Source organism: Protopterus annectens, chromosome 4.part1, assembly GCF_019279795.1.
Source record: "Protopterus annectens isolate FY-2018-M chromosome 4.part1, PAN1.0, whole genome shotgun sequence".
Lineage (NCBI taxonomy): Eukaryota > Metazoa > Chordata > Ceratodontiformes > Protopteridae > Protopterus > Protopterus annectens.
In genome coordinates this window covers 630,854,984-630,873,121 of record NC_056734.1, presented here as the reverse complement: position 1 = coordinate 630,873,121, position 18,138 = coordinate 630,854,984, and the positions used below count along the sequence as shown (strand labels likewise).

The 18,138-nt window shown below is 40.1% G+C and overlaps 1 protein-coding gene across 1 annotated transcript in view; it reads right to left on the bottom strand.

Moving 5' to 3' along the window:
• Positions 1 to 479: 479 nt before the first annotated feature.
• The window catches only part of ZMAT3 (zinc finger matrin-type 3), an 808,181-nt gene continuing 790,522 nt past the window's right edge, over positions 480 to 18,138 (bottom strand). Inside the window, exon 6 of the mRNA XM_044070445.1 lies at positions 480 to 1,136. Within this exon, the coding sequence (XP_043926380.1) occupies positions 928 to 1,136 (209 nt within the window). The 3' untranslated portion in view covers positions 480 to 927. The remainder of the gene's footprint in view (positions 1,137 to 18,138) is intronic.

Sequence of the window (18,138 nt, the reverse complement as noted above, 5' to 3'; positions counted from 1 at the left end):
ACTTGAGTACTAAGATCTGAAAAATTAAACTGTAACTGAATGTAGCACTTTCACCAGTATCTTTACATATTACAGAGAATCAGCAGTGTTCACGGTGCACCCTACAGCATGCCCAGAATGTTAGTGTGCACTCTTCAGCCACTGGTGCACCAGTGTACTGAACATGTGACTGTTAAGCACAAGTCAGGGTTGTGGAGAATGCCGTAATATATTTGCTGTATACAACAAATTTAGCAATAGACTTGCAGGGTTTCTGTCCTGTACAGTTTTTTCCAGGCACCAAATAAAATACATCCTGTGCTGAATATGAATTAGAAAACTTCAAAATTTAAATAAAATAAATTAAACATTTGTTACAAGGGTAGGGCACTGATCAAGTATAACCACTTGCAGACTCAACAAGTTTAAAATGTTCATGTTCATGCATATTATTCAATATTTTAAAATAAATAATTTAAAAAATCATAAGCCAAAAATACTTAAGTTCTGTGGTGCTTTTTAAACCCTTTTCATAGATTTATTTTCAGCTTCTCAGACTTCTGTCTATTTTTTCACATTCAGAAAAACAGAAGTGAGATACAGAGATATGCTTAAAAATATCATAGCTATCCCGTGTTGCAGATTTGCATAAAACATACATATAGCTGTACAAAATGTTTACCTGCTTCTTCCTTCATGACAACACAATGCCAGAGTTGCATACACCTGCTTTGGGTTTTATTTTGCATTTCTGACTGTTACCATTCCTGCAACTAAGTAGATATACTTAAGTTTTTTACAAGCAAAATATAGTTATAACATCCTTTTCTAAATCTACCAGCACGGCAGTTTGATGTTCATACAGGTTTACTCATTGCAAAATAAAGGCATGACTTTTTTTTTCTTTTTTTGTTAAATATGAGTTCCATTTGTCATAAAAGGTTCTTTTCATGCATATCCAAGACATTCCATCTCAGTTCTGTAACGCTGCTCAGAGACTTTGCCTTTGTGCTGTTTGCTTTCCAAATGCTGCCGAAATTCTGCCTCTTCTGTTGCTCCAACATTGCACATTGAACAGTAGAACTGACCACTTGGGGTGATGCACATTGCCAGGTCACGTGGAATTTGCAGGCGAGGCCGTGGGTTAAAGTAAGGACCTGTCAGATATAACAACCAAAACAAAAGTTTCTGTAGATCTCTAGAAGACATTATTTTTTTTTTAACATCTCAGATTAGACTGTAGCATTTGACAACTTTTCACTCAAATAAACAAAGGAAACAGATTATTATTTTCAAACAAATACAGCAAATTTCTACATACCAGCATGAGGGAATATTTTTTACCCGTTAATACTATAAAAAGGTAAAATAAGCATAAAATGATGACATATGGCAACTGGAATTCAATAAAACATAGACTCATGGCACCATGGCCTGAAGTCTTCCAAGTAGTCAACAGAAAAAACAAGTGCAGAAAAAAATGTTTTGTGTGTCTGTATGTACATAGGTATATAATATGTATATGCGTGTCTGTATATATAAATAAAAAAAAAAAAAAAAAAAAATATATATATATATATATATATATATATATATTGTGTGTGTGTGTGTATGTGCGTGTGTGTGCACATCCATATCATATAGTCAGAAGCCCAGATGATCAACTAGCAACAGATCGAAGAGCAAAACATCAAACTGGCTTATACTCTGAAAGCCGGATTTTTTTGGGATTTGGAGTTTGCCCTTTCCCCAGTGTGGTATATATATATATATATATATATATATATATATATATATATATATATATATATATATATATATATATGCAGGGGTTGTAGGAGATGCAGAACACTTATGCTTCTATTAACAGCTTTCAGTGTATAAGTTGATATCTCTCATAATTATTACGTTCTTCCTTCTTACCCGGAATCACTTTCTTCAAAGCTAATAATTCCTTCTGTGCCTGTTGAATGGCTCTTCAATATGTTGAAATTGTATTTTTCATCCTACAGCCTGCTGTAATAAGCATCTGTATAACGTTCTAAGTTTCCTGTAAATAATCTAGAAATTCAATACAAACCCTGCTGTCTTTTAAGAACTCTCCATATGGTAAAGAGCTTAGCAGATGGGGGATGATTACTATTACCATGTAAATAATTAATAGTATTAGTAGACCTTCTATAAAGGCATGATGATTGTACACCCCTTGAGCTTTTAACATTATACCAAAATAGTGGACCTGCTCTATTGATACTTGGTCATCACACTAAATACCACACCTGTCATTCTTAAGGCAACTGAAAAACACATTACAGCCATGGGTACCACACTGGCATAAAAAAATCAATGTAATGATAATAAAAAGGCACACACTCTATAAAAAAGTGGCTGATCATAGATATAATGACATTCCAAAAGTGTCATTAAAATAAGCATAAGCAGTTGCAAAGGGTGCACCCATGACTGTACCCCTAATCTGTTTATAGCAAACCTTATCAAACAAGAAAAAAATTGTTTTGCAAACAAAATTTACATAAAGCCAATGAGTTCTGTTCATGGTTTCAAAAATATTTCAAGGGCTTCCACACCATAACAGACCTGGGTACTTATGCAGGCAATTCTCATTCTATACCACAGTCAGGAAATTCTTCTATCTGTCCCATTTAATTTCCAAGGGAATGTCTTCAAGATCCAAAGAAGTCATCCTGCAACTGTACTCTTCCCTTAACAGACCCATCTTTGAATGTAACTCCCTATTTGGTATTTATAAATTGGAAGTCAAACTGTAGAAATTGTGTAGCTTAATTAGTATAAACCAAGAACCATGTAGAAAAAATGCCACTGATGATACAAAAATGGTAACATCAAGAATTTTAATAACAAGATTGAGTGCTTTCATCTCTCTATGAAGACTTCATCAGAGTGCTTCATAAGACACCTTAGCAAGGAAATCAAAGGCCTTAACCTTTCAACTATCTTGACAGATTAACACACCTCTCATTACAATCAGTAGCCTACAGGCTTATCTGTGTGTTGTTTTTTTTGAGCCATGAAAGACCCAGTATTTTTTACTTTCTCCTTCTTTGCAAAACCAGTGGTTTTAAACTATCCACATGAGGGACCTAAATCTATGCCAACAAATAAATAAGACTCACTGGAGAGAGAGGCTCCTAACTCAGCATATTCCCAGCTTGCATTACCTCAGCAAGATCCTGCCTGGGTGTCTTGCAGAGTTCTACAGCAGCAGAGAGAGAAAAGAGAGATTTTGAGTGGATTACGTACCTCTGTTTTGCTTTTTATTGCTTATTTTTGCTAGCCATACTATTCCTAGCGTTTTAACTTTGCAACTTATTTGAACTGTTTTTTTTTCAATTCTGATACTGTTTCCACTTTAATTGATCTTTTTAAGTGTTTTTCAACTGTAACTGTTGAGGGCTACACATTCAAGTGCGATAGACATTTTTCTGCTTTAAAAGTGTTTGTATTACAGTATCTGTATTAATGTTTGAAACAAACAAACAAAAAAAAAAAATAAACAAAAAAAAATCCTATCTCTCTACTCGTTTCCCGCCTTTCTATAACCAGTAGAGTTAGAGAGTCCGGTATTCAGATTTTGCTGAATTCTGGGCTGTTTTTAGATGTTCTTCGTGTTTCACTGTTGCAGTAATTACATTTGGGGTTATCTGCTTGCAGTGGCCCTCAGTCGGCCTGATTAACAAGGTCTTGGGTCCTGCGTCAGTTGCTGTCCCTTCTTACATGACGTCAGGTCGTAAGGGGTATATAAAACATGCAGCCGACACCATTACATCACTCTTTCTTGCCGTGCGGTGCCCGAAGCAAAAGCAGTTCGCAAGTGCCGGTTGACCGACTCCTGAAATTTTCGTTTTCGAGTTTCAGAACCGAAGTCGTCAACCAAAGCTAAGTACCCTGTTGGGGAAACTTTTTCTTGCTCCTTACCGATGTCAGTAAAAGTTAATAATTGCATTACTTGTGGAAAGCAAATACCTCATAAAGATTTTCATTCGTACTGTATTCCTTGCCTAGGCCCTGACCACGACGAACCTTGCTGTTGGTTTTGTGCTTTATTTAATCAGTGCACTATCTGTCATCAGTATATTTTCACCTCTAAATATTTCAGTTCCCAGTTTAATTATCCAGAAATGTCGTCGGTTAGCCACCCGACTACCGGGATTCCGAAAAAAAAAAATGCACAGATAAAGACAGAGACAGGCCGCCGAGGTCCAAAATTGCCAACGATGCTTCTCCTAAGCCAGTCGCCAGTTCACCGGTACTCAGTGAGGCGCTTTTGCAGCCCCTGATACCCGCTACTTCTGATTTGCAGGCCTCTACTGAGACCCATTTGGAGTCCGGTATGCCGCGAGATGCTTCAACTATGGAACCTGCGGATGTCTCTACCTTGGATGGGTCCAGAACCACTGTGTAGGCACCGGCTTCTGAGGGTGTATCGAGGCCTACGGACTTGCATTTTAAACTGATGCCTCCTTCTTTACTTAGGCCTAAATCTCGATCCATGCCTAAAAAAACTGACGTCCAGGCCAAATGTTTAGGCCTCTATGCCTAAAAAACAAATGATAAGAATGGCTGAAGATCTAATAACTCTAATCAGGGGTAGCCAACCCCCCCCCCCCACTTCTAAGAGGCCTAGGACGGAAGTTGAATATGAATCTTCTGATCAGGATTCTGTTGTTTATGATTCATCTGATGATCTGGATTTGCCCTTATCTACTTATGAAGATTCTGATGCAGAGGACTCCATTTCCTCTGCTTCCCATCCTGAGGATTTTTCTTTTGGGGAAACCTTACATACTCTAAGGGAGCATTTCCACTGGGAAAGCCAGGATTTTTCTGATTCAAAAAAGAGGCTTAGGGATTTCCTTCTCCTACCTCAGCATAGGCCTTTAGCTATTCCTCCTGTACTAGACATTGTTGATGATGCTTTTTCGGAAATTAGTTTGGTCCCTGATTCCCTGCCTCCGGCTCCCAGAAAACCTGACAGATACTACAGGGTTCCTGAGTCCCACAAGTTACTTTTTAAAAATCCTATTGCAGATGCAGAGACTATTTCACAGGGGCCCAAGGGCATTAAGGCTTTTACTGCTAAAAATCCTACCCCTTCTAATAGAGACTCCAGGGCGCTGGATAGATGGGGTAAGAAGGTTTACACTTCTGCAACCTTGGCCATTAGGGCTTTAAACTCCCAGTTTCGTATGTTAAAGTATCAGCAACATGTTATTGGACTGCTTAAACAGAAAATTATGTTGATTCCTGACTGTGTGAAAAATAAAGAATTACAGGATTTAATGCATTCTGCTGAACAAATTGGAAAACATACTTTGCAATGTGGTTTTGATTCATTAGAGGCCTCTTGCAGGGTGGCTGTTACTGGGTCTGTGCTCAGAAGGCATGCTTGGCTTAAGGAGCAATCTTTGCCTGATCATGTTAAAGCTAAATTGTTGGATGCTCCTTTAAATCAGGACCGCTTGTTTGGCAACAAGGCTGAGGAAGTTCTTAAAAAGATGGAAGATAAAGCTAAATCTATGCAAACTGCTAAAGATTTTTTACAAGTTCAGCCTCTTAGATTTAGAAATCACTGGCCCTCTAAGAAATGGTCCTTTCCAGCCCCTTCCAGGTCTTCTCAAGCTAAACCTAGACACAGCAAAAACCCCAGGTTTCAGTCCCAGGGGACACACAGAACTAAGCAGTGGGGGGCCTCCACTTCCAAATTTGGGAATAAGACTCCCCCCTATGGTAAACTGTCTCAATGACTTTCTTTTAAAATTTACATGCACTTATCAACTGACTTCCCCTTTGGGGGGAAAGACTGCTCTTCATGCAAAGAATTGGGAACCCATTACCCAGGACAAATGGGTTTTAAATATAGTGTCCCAGGGATATAGATTTCACTTCCACACGTTGCCAAAACCAAGCAGGTGGCCGGACCTACCCCAAATTAGTGGGCAGAGACCCCAAAACAAGTACTTTCTCTCTTAAGCATGGGGGCTATTCAACTGGTACCAGAAGAGGAAAAGGGACAAGGTTTCTACTCAAGACTTTTCCTGGTACCCAGAAAAGACAATTCATGGTGTCCTATCCTGGACCTGTCTACTCTAAACACCTTTTTGGAGATTCCAAAATTCAAGATGCTGACTCTTCACCAATTACTTCCTATGTTAGGCAAAGAATCCTGGTTGGCAACACTAGATTTAAAAGACGCATACCTGCACATCCCAATCAGGGAATCTTGCAGAAAATACCTATGCTTCAAAGCAGGCTACACGCACTATCAGTTCTCTGCACTGCCCTCTGGCTTATCTACTGTACCCAGGGTATTCACAAAGTGCCTAGCTCCAGTTATTGCATTTTGCAGGCAAAGAAATATTCAAATATACCCATACCTGGACGATTGCCTAATTCAGGCAGAAAGCCAGGACATACTTTTGAATCATCTGGCCTTTGTACAAAGGGTTCTAACTTGTCAGGGGTACACCATAAATGAAAAGAAATCACACCTGGTACCCTGTCAACAAATTATATTCCTGGCAGCAAGCTTGAATCCAACTTCCCAGATGGCTTACCTCACACCAGAGAAACAAATTCATTTGACAACCTACTTCAAACAAGTGGCCACAAAAACCCTGCTATTTGCAAGACAAATACTGCAAGCCTTGGGGTGCATGGCCTCCTGCATTCTTCTAATTCCATATGCAAGACTGCATATGAGGAAACTACAGTGGTATCTAAAAAGCCTATGGTGTCAACACTCTCAAGACCTAGAAACAATGAATCCTATCATACCTTGCCTACGCCTAGAGTTCCTTTGGTGGGTAGAGGCCTGACACCAAAACAAGGGACTACCTTTCACACCAGCCCCTGCCGCCCAAACCCTAACAACAGACACATAAGACTATGCATGGGGATCTCACCTGGCAGGGAAGTGCATTCAGGGCAAATGGAACCCAAGTCAAATGCACCTGCATATCAATCAAAAAGAAATGTTAGCTGTACAGAATGCTCTGACAGCCTTCAAGGACCACATGCTTCCAGGACAACTAATGGTAAAGACGGACAACACCACTGTTATGTGGTACATAAACAAGCAGGGGGGTACACATTCTTACCCCCTCTGCAGACTAGCCATGGCATTGTGTAACAGCCTTGAGCTACCAAGTGCACCTATAAGCTCAATTCCTGCCAGGAAAATTAAATACACTGGCAGACGGATTAAGCAGAAACCTCATGGACCCACACGAGCGGAAACTGGAACCAAGGATTTTCAACATGTTGACAAGCAAATGGGGGAGCCCAGATATAGACCTGTTTGCCTCTCCCCAGCACTACCAGTTGGACAAATTTTGCACAAGGACTATCCACAAACAAGCCTGGAAAGTGGATGCTCTGACCTTCAGCTGGAAAAACCTATCAGTCTATGCCTCCCTCTCCTCTGCCTCTGCTCTCCAAAGTACTACTAAAAATCAAACAGGACAAACTAAGGATGATTTTGATTGCTCCAGACTGGCCACGCCAACACTGGTACACCCTCCTGTGCAGTGTGTCATGGTTATCTCCATGACACCTGCCTCAGACTCCTTCCCTGCTGTCTCAGCAGGAGAACCAAATTCTGCACCCTCAGCTTCTAACACTGAACCTTGCAGCCTGGCTAATTACATAATCTATCCTTTACCATCCCTCAGCAAACCTGTGATGGATATCATTTTAGAGGCAAGGAGGCCTAGTACTAGAAAATCTTATGCTGAAAAATGGAAAAGATTCTGTGCCTGGGACCAATCTCAAGGGATGAGCACAGCAGCGCTCAATTTACCTAAGATTTTATAATACTTAACTGAGATGCTTCGCAAGGGCCTGTCTTTTTTCCTCCATTAAAATCCATGCCTCAGCCATTTCAGCTCATTATAACACAGAGCCTCTCTCTTCTCTCATCCACTGCTCAAGCAGTTCTTCAAAGGGGCCAAAATTTTGAGACCACCCAGGAGAGCTCCAACCCCAGCCTGGGACCTTAGCTTTGTCTTGGAGAAAGTAACTCTACCTCCTTTCAAGCCAGCTGCTACTGCAGACTTAAAATTTCTTTCTTGGAAAACAGCTTTCCTTTTAGCAATCACTTCAGCTAGAAGGGTATCTGAATTACAGGCCCTTATGGCAGTGGAACCTTTCATCATCTTTCATGCGGACAGGGTGTCCCTCAGAACTAATCCAGCCTTCATGCCCAAGGTGGTATCCAGTGTGGCTCTTAATCAGTCCATTAATTTGCCAACCTTCTTTCCCAATCCACAGAATAAAGGGGAATGGATACTGCATTCCTTAGATGTGCACAGACAACTTAGATTCTACTTGGACAGGACTAAACCTCAAAGGAAATCTGAACAACTGCTGGTGGCATTTGCTGCAGGGGTAGAGGGGAAGGGTATTTTAAAGCAAACCATTTCTAAATGGATAAGCCATTGCATTAATTTCTGCTATAAGCACCATGGAAAACCTATCCCCCAGGGGATCAGACCTCACTCCACCAGGGCTGCATCTACCTCTACAGCCTTTCTCAGAGGCGACCCTACCAGGGATATCCTAGAAGCTGCTACCTGGAGTTTTGCACATACTTTCACCAAGCATTAACATTTGCCAATTTTCTCTAAATCCAGGGCTGGCTTTGCCACTGCAGTCTTGCAGGGCCTTATAGCTGGCCCTAATGCTATCTAAATTCCTCCTCCCAACCATAGCTTTGGGAATCTACCCAAAGGTAATGACTGCAACAGTGAAACACGAAGAACATAGTACAGTTGTGTACACTTACCATAAATGTAGATGTTCGAGTGTATTCACTGTTGCAGTCCTGGTTACCCTCCCTCCAGCCCCCTAACTTCTTTTGACTATATCTCTACTTTCCTTTACTATGCTTAAAAGCCTTTTTGGTGTATTTGCTTTTTTTGTTGAAGGTATATCTTTGTACTTTTATATTTAATCGCTTCCCATTAAGGGGGCACCTAACATCTGGGGCAAGAAAAAACTGATGTAATGGCGTCGGCTGCATGTTTTATACCCCTGACGACCTGACGTCATGGAAGAAGGGACAACAACTGACACAGGACCCAAGACTTTGTTAATCAGGCCGACTGAGGGCTGCCTGCAAGCAGATAACCCAAATGTAATCACTGCACAGTGAATACACTCGAACATCTACATTTATGGTAAGTGTACATAACTGTACTTTTCTGTGTTGCCCAGACCTTACTAAGATTACAAGGAATCTTCTCTGTTCATCAGTGATGGTGGTGAGCTTTGAGCAGCCTGTCGCTGGAGGAGTGGTTTCAGCTCAGAATCTGTAGTTTTATTGGCCATTTTGGGCTATTTCTATCCCTTTCATCTTTCTGTTTAAAAACCTGTGTTTGAGCATTTTTTGCTCTTGTATTACCTCAGCACGATCCTGCCTGGGTGTCCTGCAGAGTTCTACAGCAGCAGCAGAGAGAGAAAAGAGAGACTTTGAGTGGATTAAGTACTTCTGTTTTGCTTTTTATTGCTTATTTTCGCTATCCGCACTATTCTGAGCATTTTTTATTAACTTTGCAACTTATTTAGACTATTTTTTTTAATTCTGATACTGTTTGCTCTTTAACTGATCATTTTCAAGTGTTTTTCAACTGTTGAACTGTTGAGGGCTACACACTCAAGTGTGATATCCATTTTTCTGCTTTAAAAGTGTTTGTATTACTGTATCTATTTTACTTTTTGAAAAAAAAAAATCCTATCGCTCTACTCGTATCCTGCCTTTCTATAACTAGTAGAGTCTAGTTTTCAGATTTTGCTACATTCTGAACTGTTTTGTAGTTTCTGTGTTGCCCAGACCTTATTAAGATAGAAGGAAGCTTCTCTGTTCATCAGTGAGAGTGGTGAGCTTTGAGCAGCCTATTTTTCGCTGGAGGAGTAGTTTCAGCTCAGAATCTGTTGTTTTACTGGACATTTTGGGCTATTTCTATCCCTTTCATCTTTCTGTTTAAAAACTTGTGCTTGCACGGTTTTATACATTGCACAGCACTGTTTAACTAGGGTTAAACTATTCCTGGTGCCAGAAAGTCTTCTCTTCAAATTTTCCCTTAGAACTAGCCAGTTTTCTAGTTTTAACACTCAAAACGTTTACCTTGTGCTCAGCACTTGTTCAAATCTCATTGCAAGCACTAAATAATCTACAAATTACTGCAGCACTCAACTTTCCCCACTTGTAAGAGGAAAACAGTTTTCAGTACTTAAATTAATAAGCACCTATCCAGGCATGTCTAAGGGTCATCTCCTGCTGTTTTCCCCTGTCCACCTGATGAATCTGGGCATCATGGGGCAATGTAGCAATTGCCTCATGTACACTGACAACCCTCTCCTCCTACCATCCAACACTACAACCTGTGAGAGATGCACTTATGTAGCCAAACTGGAAGCCAAGCTCTCTCCAGCCAAGACTGGACTATTTAATCAAGAGGAGAAGGTAAATACCTGCACCAAACCACACTCAACACATAGTCCATCAAAACTTACACCACCTAAACCCACACATAGTAACACAAAACACACACTTACATTCGCGGAGGCTATCAATAAAAATCTGCCCAAACAACAAAGACCTGAAAAGCTGAAACGCAAGCAACCACCACCCCCAACAATACCCAAATGACACATAGCCCACAAAATCAGTGTGCCACTCAACCTCAGCCCATAAGGCAAAACAACTTACCCAACACACTAGTCATATGCGACTCTATAGTCAGGCACACTGATGTCCCACTCACCAGGATAAAAGTACAGTTGTGTACACTTACCATAAATGCAAATGTTCGAGTGTATTCACTGTTGCAGTTACCACATTTGGGCTATCTGCTTGCAGTAGCTCTCAGTGGGCCTCATTATCAAAGTCTTGGGTCCTGCGTCGGTTGCTGTCTCATCTTCCATGACGTCAGGTAGTCAGGGGTATAAAGCATGCAGCTGAAGCCATTACATTAGTCTTTCTTGCCATGCGGTGCCCGAAGCAGAAGCAGTTCACAAGTGCCGGTCGGCCAATTCCTGAAATTTTCGTTTTCGAGTTGCAGAACCTTAGTCTTCAACTAAAGCTAAGTATCCCATTGAGGAAACTTTTTCTTGCTCTAAATCGATGTCAGTAAAAGTCAATAATTGTATTTCTTGTGGAAAGCAAATACCTCACAAAGAATTTCATTCATTCCTTGCCTAGGCCCTGACCACGACGTACCTCGCTGTCGGTTTTGTGCCTTATTTAAGCAACAATCTATTCGTCGTCGGTATATTTACGCTTCTAAATATTTTGGTACTCAGTTCAATTATCCAGATATGTCTTTGGTAAGCTATCTGACTACCGCCATTCCGAAAAAACGCAAAGAGGCTATAATTCATACCACACCTTTCGGCCACCTAACCTGGACTGAAACATTAAAGGAGGAGGCGTGTCTATATTCATTAAGGATATCCACACCTCCAGGCTAGTTGCTCAACATAATGCATCTGAAATTATCCAAGAGCAACTAACACTGGGAAAGACTGTAATCCAGGTTGTAGCTTGTTACAGATCCCCAGGATGCCCACTCCACATTTCACGATATACTGGATAATATTAAGGTACAGCCCAATACCCTAATAATGGGCTTTTTCAACTACCCCCACCATCAACTGGGAAAATTACTCATGTACTAACTCATTTGCTCAACTTTTTTAGGAATTCATAAATTCCAACGCCCAGGATCAGCTTGTCCATACCCCCACCAGGGGCAGCATTATCCTGGACCTGGTCATTACCAATATTTGCAACCAATGTTCCATGCCAGAGGTCAACTCCTCGCTGGTCAGATCCGACCACAAGCTAATCACCCTAGACGCATCCATATCCCGCCCCCACCCCCCATTAAGGAAACCACCATAAAAAAAACTTCATGACACCCATACAGACTGAAAATAGAGGTACAACTGCTGAATCCTTTACAACTGCACTGTATAAGCACATACACAAGTGCATGATCGTGTCATCCCCAAAAGAAGCAAGACGCTATCCTCCAAAAAAAGGAAGCCAATCTGGTGGTCCCATGCCATAAATAAACTCTACAACAGAAGGAAGAAGCTATTGCAAAAAGAGATTGCAGGAACTCCCTGGTCAGCCTTAGTAAGAAGTTGAGATCACTCATAAAATTCTCCAAACCTAGTTACGAAAATAAAATCACCACTGATTCTAAAGACAACCACAAAGCATTCTACAGCCTATGTCAAGAATCTCTGTGTCAACACTCATATTTTTTCTGAGCTACAGCACAGTGGCACTAGGTATACAGAACCAACTGATATTGCCAACATCCTGGCAAATAGGTTCAGTGCAAACTTTACCCCCCTCACCCCCCAAAGGACCCTTCTCTGCACAGGAAGAATGCAAAGTCCCTGCAATCATGGAAAGCACAAGTAAAGACCGCACTCTCCAAAGCCAAGAACACAGCATCCATGGGACCAGACAACATCACAGGCTGCATTCTGCACAAACTACAGAATGAACTGGCACCCCACCTAAGTACCATGTTCAATCATAGCCTCACTTCTGGCTATGTGCCTACTGAATGGCGCAAAGCGATGGTTATCTCACTCCACAAAGGGGGTGCCACCACGGACCCCGGGAACTACCACCTCATTAGCCTGACGAGCCTGGTCTTCAAGGCCATGGAATGTATCATCTTGGAGCTTATAAACAAAGACATAGGTAACCTCCAAACTCTGGACCCCACTCAGTTTGGGTTTGTAAAAGGTAGACCATGTCTCCTTAAACCTGACTTCTTTGAAGCAGTCACCAGAGCCGTGGACAAGGGTAAGGTGGTACACACAGTCTACCTTGACCTCGCCAAGGCTTTCAACACCATCCCCCACTCTGGAATTATAGATAAACTCACTAAACTGGGCATTAATCCCTATGTCACAAGATAGGTCGCCAACTGGCTCACTGACAGAACCCACAGAGTGAAAGTAGTCAACTGCAAATCCGACTTCAAACCAGTGACAAGTGGTGTACCACAGGGCTCGGTCCTGTGTCCTCTGCTGTTTGTCATCTATTTCTCAGAAGTCCAGGCTAACACTGCAGGTCTTTGGCTAATGAAGTTCACAGACAACTGCAAACTAGGAGCCATAATAGAATCACCTAATGATGTGGACATTCTACAAAGGGGCCACACTGAGATTGATGCTTGGTGTCAAAGTCATGGCCTCAAGCTCAACGCCAAGAAGTGCATTGTCATCCCCTTTGGGAAAAACACTGTACCCATGAACTTACCCCATAGGCAGTAGCCTACCAAACACCAAAAGTGTGATAAGAGACCTTGGGACACAGGTGGACAGCAGTCTCTCCTTTGATAATCACATTGCCACAGTAGTCAGGAAATCCTTCTACGTGGCACACCTCATCACAAAGGGGTTCTCCTCCAGAAAAAAAGAGGTCGTTGTTCCTCACTATTCATCCCTCATCAGACCCATTATAGAGTACAACAACACATTTGGTATTTACATTGCAAGACATCTACAACAACTGGAAAGGCCTCAGAAATACCTCACTAAGAGGATTAGCAGCCTCAAACAGATGCCATACGCAGACAGTCTCAAAAAACGCGAGCTCTACTCAGTTGCATATCACCTACTCAGAGGCAACCTCTGCCTAACATACAAAGCTACGTCAAACCCAGATCTGTTGGATATGCTACACTTAAAGAAATCCCAATCTCTCTGAGCCACATGCTCCAGGGACCTAAACCTTCTCACCACAATAAACAGAACATGCTAGAGAGATAGATTCCTGTCCCAGAGACTTCCCATGCTCTGGAACAGACTACCCATTCATGTCAAGCAAAGCTCCTCATTAGCCCACTTTAAGAAAAATCTTGACAACTGGATGGGAAATAGGAAATTCACCCTGGGGATCACTTCTGTGGCTCTGCTTGACAGGGGCACAGGAAAATAATTTTCTTGGGTGGCGAAAGCCAGGGAATTTTTTTTTTTGGCTAGGCTTATATAGGCCCGAGGGCCGATAGACTAGTACCTACCTATGAACCTAATAAGTTACCACTTCAAGTCAAAGTACTACCTCAACTCCCTTTAAGGCTAGTCTTGATGACCAGATGGGTAAACACAAACTTACACCAGGGTTATAATGTACAGCCCTACTCAATTTGGGACATCAGCTCTGTTCAGTACTTGAAGAGGAAAGCACAATCTTTTAAGTGTGTCTACTTAAATGGGAATATGGGTTGGCATGTTATGTTCTTTGTGATTGCTCGTCTAGTATTGCTCCTATGTTCCTGTATACCAAACATGTTAGAGAACTTCTGTACCAAAATCAAAAGAATCCCTAACATGTGAATGCAATGCAAAGAATAGATCCATCAGTTATTTTTTAATTATTCTACCAAGTTCCTCCATATAGTTATTATAACCAGCTACAACAAGCCTTTCTGGTGGTAGGTCCACACTTTTATATAACTCAGGAAGGTGATAAACAGAAAAGATTTATGGAAATTCAGGAACTAGATTCTTTAGTGTCTCCTGAAATAGAAAAGCATATTGCATACCTTTAGATAATAATATATACAGATTACTAAAGCCTTTGCTGTGGCATTTTAGCAGTCACATCATATATATGCCTGCCTACAAGATGTTACACATACATATTAAGGTATTGTTGACTATTTGTTACTACAATGTTACCTTTGCCTTAAGATTTAATACATTCATTTTATTATATCTAAGGTTTTGTAAAGCTTATTACTGTGCATTACTTTAATTAACTTTCTGTTTGGTCAATAAAATGTCTTAAGATTCTTAATTTCAAAATTCATAAACTGTGAAAAAGCTCTTTATTACATAATTTCTAATGGGAGAAATAAAATTACTGTTAGTTTTCATATCTACAGTCTTCAAAAAGACTGGATAAAAATCATGCTCAAATTTATCCACACAAAAACTGTCCCTCACATTCATTCAACACCATTTAGTCCTAATCCAAAGGAATCACGGTAATTAAAAGTTAATACTTTTTAAATGAACTGCAAGACACCCGATTTTGCTGCATATTTTTATTGTGTCCCTCATATTTTTTTCTCAAATGAAAGCCAATTTATTTATCAACCATATTAGAAATAACTGACTTCTTTCATTTGATCTTTCAGTGATGGCATGCATCTGACTACATAACTTCTGTTCAGCTTTGTAAGGATCAGTCTTACATCTTTGATGATTACACCTATTTATGCCGGTCAAAAATTAATTTTAATACAAAGCCTGTTGTTAATTAACTTGCTATATGAAATGCGTAACATCCTAGATTTTGCATTTTGTATGTGTGTGTGTGTGTGTGTGTGTGTGTGTGTGTGAGTGTGTGTGTGTAAGTTATGCTACATATCAGAGTTTTAAGAATTAGTGTTCACAAAATGCATGTTAATGCAAAACCTGCTGCTCTACTACATTTTTTTTGGGGGGGGGTTCACTTGTGTGGAGCTTTGTACACTGTGACCCTTCCATATCTGGCAATTTAAGGATATGAGTGTGAGACCCTTGCTATAAAGCAGCTACGACAAGAAGTAGCACAATTAGAAGTTACGATCTGAAGAAGGTGAAAACCAAAAGCGCTTATCGTGTATTTGGGGATTACTATTCTGGAGTTATTCCTTCTGGTATCATGTTCTTGTGAGATTCAGCAACGGGGATCTAGGAAAAAACTGTTTGCTTTGCGATTGCAACTTTACGAAGGTAAACGTTTTGCCTTGTGCCGAGACTGTGGTGAAGTGCTATTTGTGATTATTTACCTATTGGACAATACGTTCTGACTAGTTTTATGGAAAGTACTTAGCCCCATTTCATCGGGACTGCTAACCTAAATGAACGGTGTATTTTGAGAATTGTCATTCCTGGATTACTGCTTGCATTGCCATCAACAGGACCGAAAGTTTTTTTTAACTCAACAAGTATATTCATGCTTGTTTTTATTTAATAAATAGATTCGTAGGATCGCTACTTGAATTTGTGTTTACAAATTTATTTCGGCTGTGGTGCAACAGTTTGATTTTGTAGCAATATAAAGGAAAAGTGTCAAACAATTCATTGATGACCCAGAAAGCTTTTATAAAAATTGGGAAACAAGGCACATGTAGTATTAACAAAGAAGAAATCAATACATTTTGGAGAAAACATTTATGAAGCCACTTTTGAACATAACAAAGATGTCAAACAGAACAGCAAAAAGAAGCAATAAAAAGTTCTAATGTATAGGATATGAAGTTGGGTGAAGTAACAGTCAGGGACACTGAGACAAAATTATGGCAGGTACCTAAATAGAAACTCAAGGTCCAGATACAATCTTTAACTTCTGGCTGAAGGTATAAACATCTTTTTTTAACAAAGATTTACCCCCAAGTAAAAATTATTTAGATGTACATCCTGAACAGAAATCAACCTGGTTAACAACAAGAAAAAACATAGACCTTCTTGAACTATTTGCAATTGAAAGAACCTTAGGATTTGAGCATCTTTTTACAGTAATATTGTTCCTCCACCTGTGTTGAGAAAAGGCCTATTAGCCAACTAGATGTCATAATAAAGGTTTTAGTATGCAGATGTATAGACAAGCATTTTTTGCCAGATTTGTGTGATAACTAAAATTTATGGACTGTTATCTGAGATCCCAGCCTCTGTACAGCTTTGCGTATTAGTATACATTTAAATTGAATACTTGTAGCTGTTTTTGTTTGCCTTTATACAGTTTGAAACCTTAATCATTGGAAGGGTATAGTTTATGAAGGTGCTGGGGGTTGTTGGTGTTAGAGATGTTGGGTACTGACAAGGGAAAAGGCATTTAAGTTGCCCCGTTGAGTTGAGGATGTGGTGGGCCTGCATCTAGGTTTAAGTCCCAGGCAATACTTTGAGAAGACAGATGTACAAAAAAGGTTATTTTTTTATCCATTTAGTTAAGGGAGTAGTAAGTCTTATGACTGATTTTGTTTTTATTATAAACTATGTATTATTTAAGCTGGTATCAGATTTTATTATTTGGTAAATAAAGCAGGAACACAAGGCTCTTATTTGGGAACTGTTTTGTGTGATGAAAGTCTTTGGGGAGGTTGCTTTGTGCAAAGATGATAACGCAAGTAGTCAACAGCTAGGACACTGATTATGATAAAAATGTATATAGTTGTACTTGTGAATGATGCATGAGCTGAAGTAGAAAGCGTGACCATTGCTTGTGCTAAATAAGTGTTATTATATAAGGATGCAAGGTAGTTAAAAAGATAGTAGCTGTTTAGTGGAAAGAAGTATGGGAGTAATTAACAAAAGACTTTGTGAAGTTTTGAGTTTAAGGTTTGAGTGCTGAGGGGCAGGGGATGAGGGTATTAGCAAAGGGGTGGGATTGTAGGATAGGGAAGGTATGTAGTAGTGATAGATAGGGCAGTAAGATGGGTTAGCATTTATTTATTTACTTACTTTTGGATGTTGAAGCTGGAGGAATAGCCTGGAAAGGGTAAAGGATATAATTTGTGGATGGAATGGGATAGAGACAGGACTGTGATGGCTGCAGGTTGTGTTTCTATTTTTATTGGTTTTTGAGGTGGAAAGAGGCTTGGAGAAGGATAATGGAAATGATGTAATGGTGGGTGTGATGGGGAGGGGAGAAGAGTGAAATGAGCCTGAGCATAGCGAGGGGATGTGACAAATTAATCCAGAGTCACTGCCATTTCTGGAGGAGAGCACATGGCTAGTATTCATTAGCTTCTTCTCCAGACTAGTTCATTAGCTTGTTAGGTGAGGAAATCTTAAGTCAGGTTTATTTGGGAGGCATCTTACACTCTGTTTTGAGCAAGTCAAAAATGGAATTACAGCCATGTAATTGATGAATGCAGGGTAGAATTTATAAATCTGTCTGCATTGCATAATTCATTAATTTGGGATACTAAAAATGCATTTTGTTTTTGTAATCTAGACATTGCATACTTAGGTTATACCCCTTTTTTCAGCTCTGATCCTTTTTTTCCATATTATTTTCTTTTATTACCTTTTAGTTTTATTTCAGTGAACTGATTTTTTTCTAAGTGATTATAAACTCTGTCTGCATCATTTCCAGTA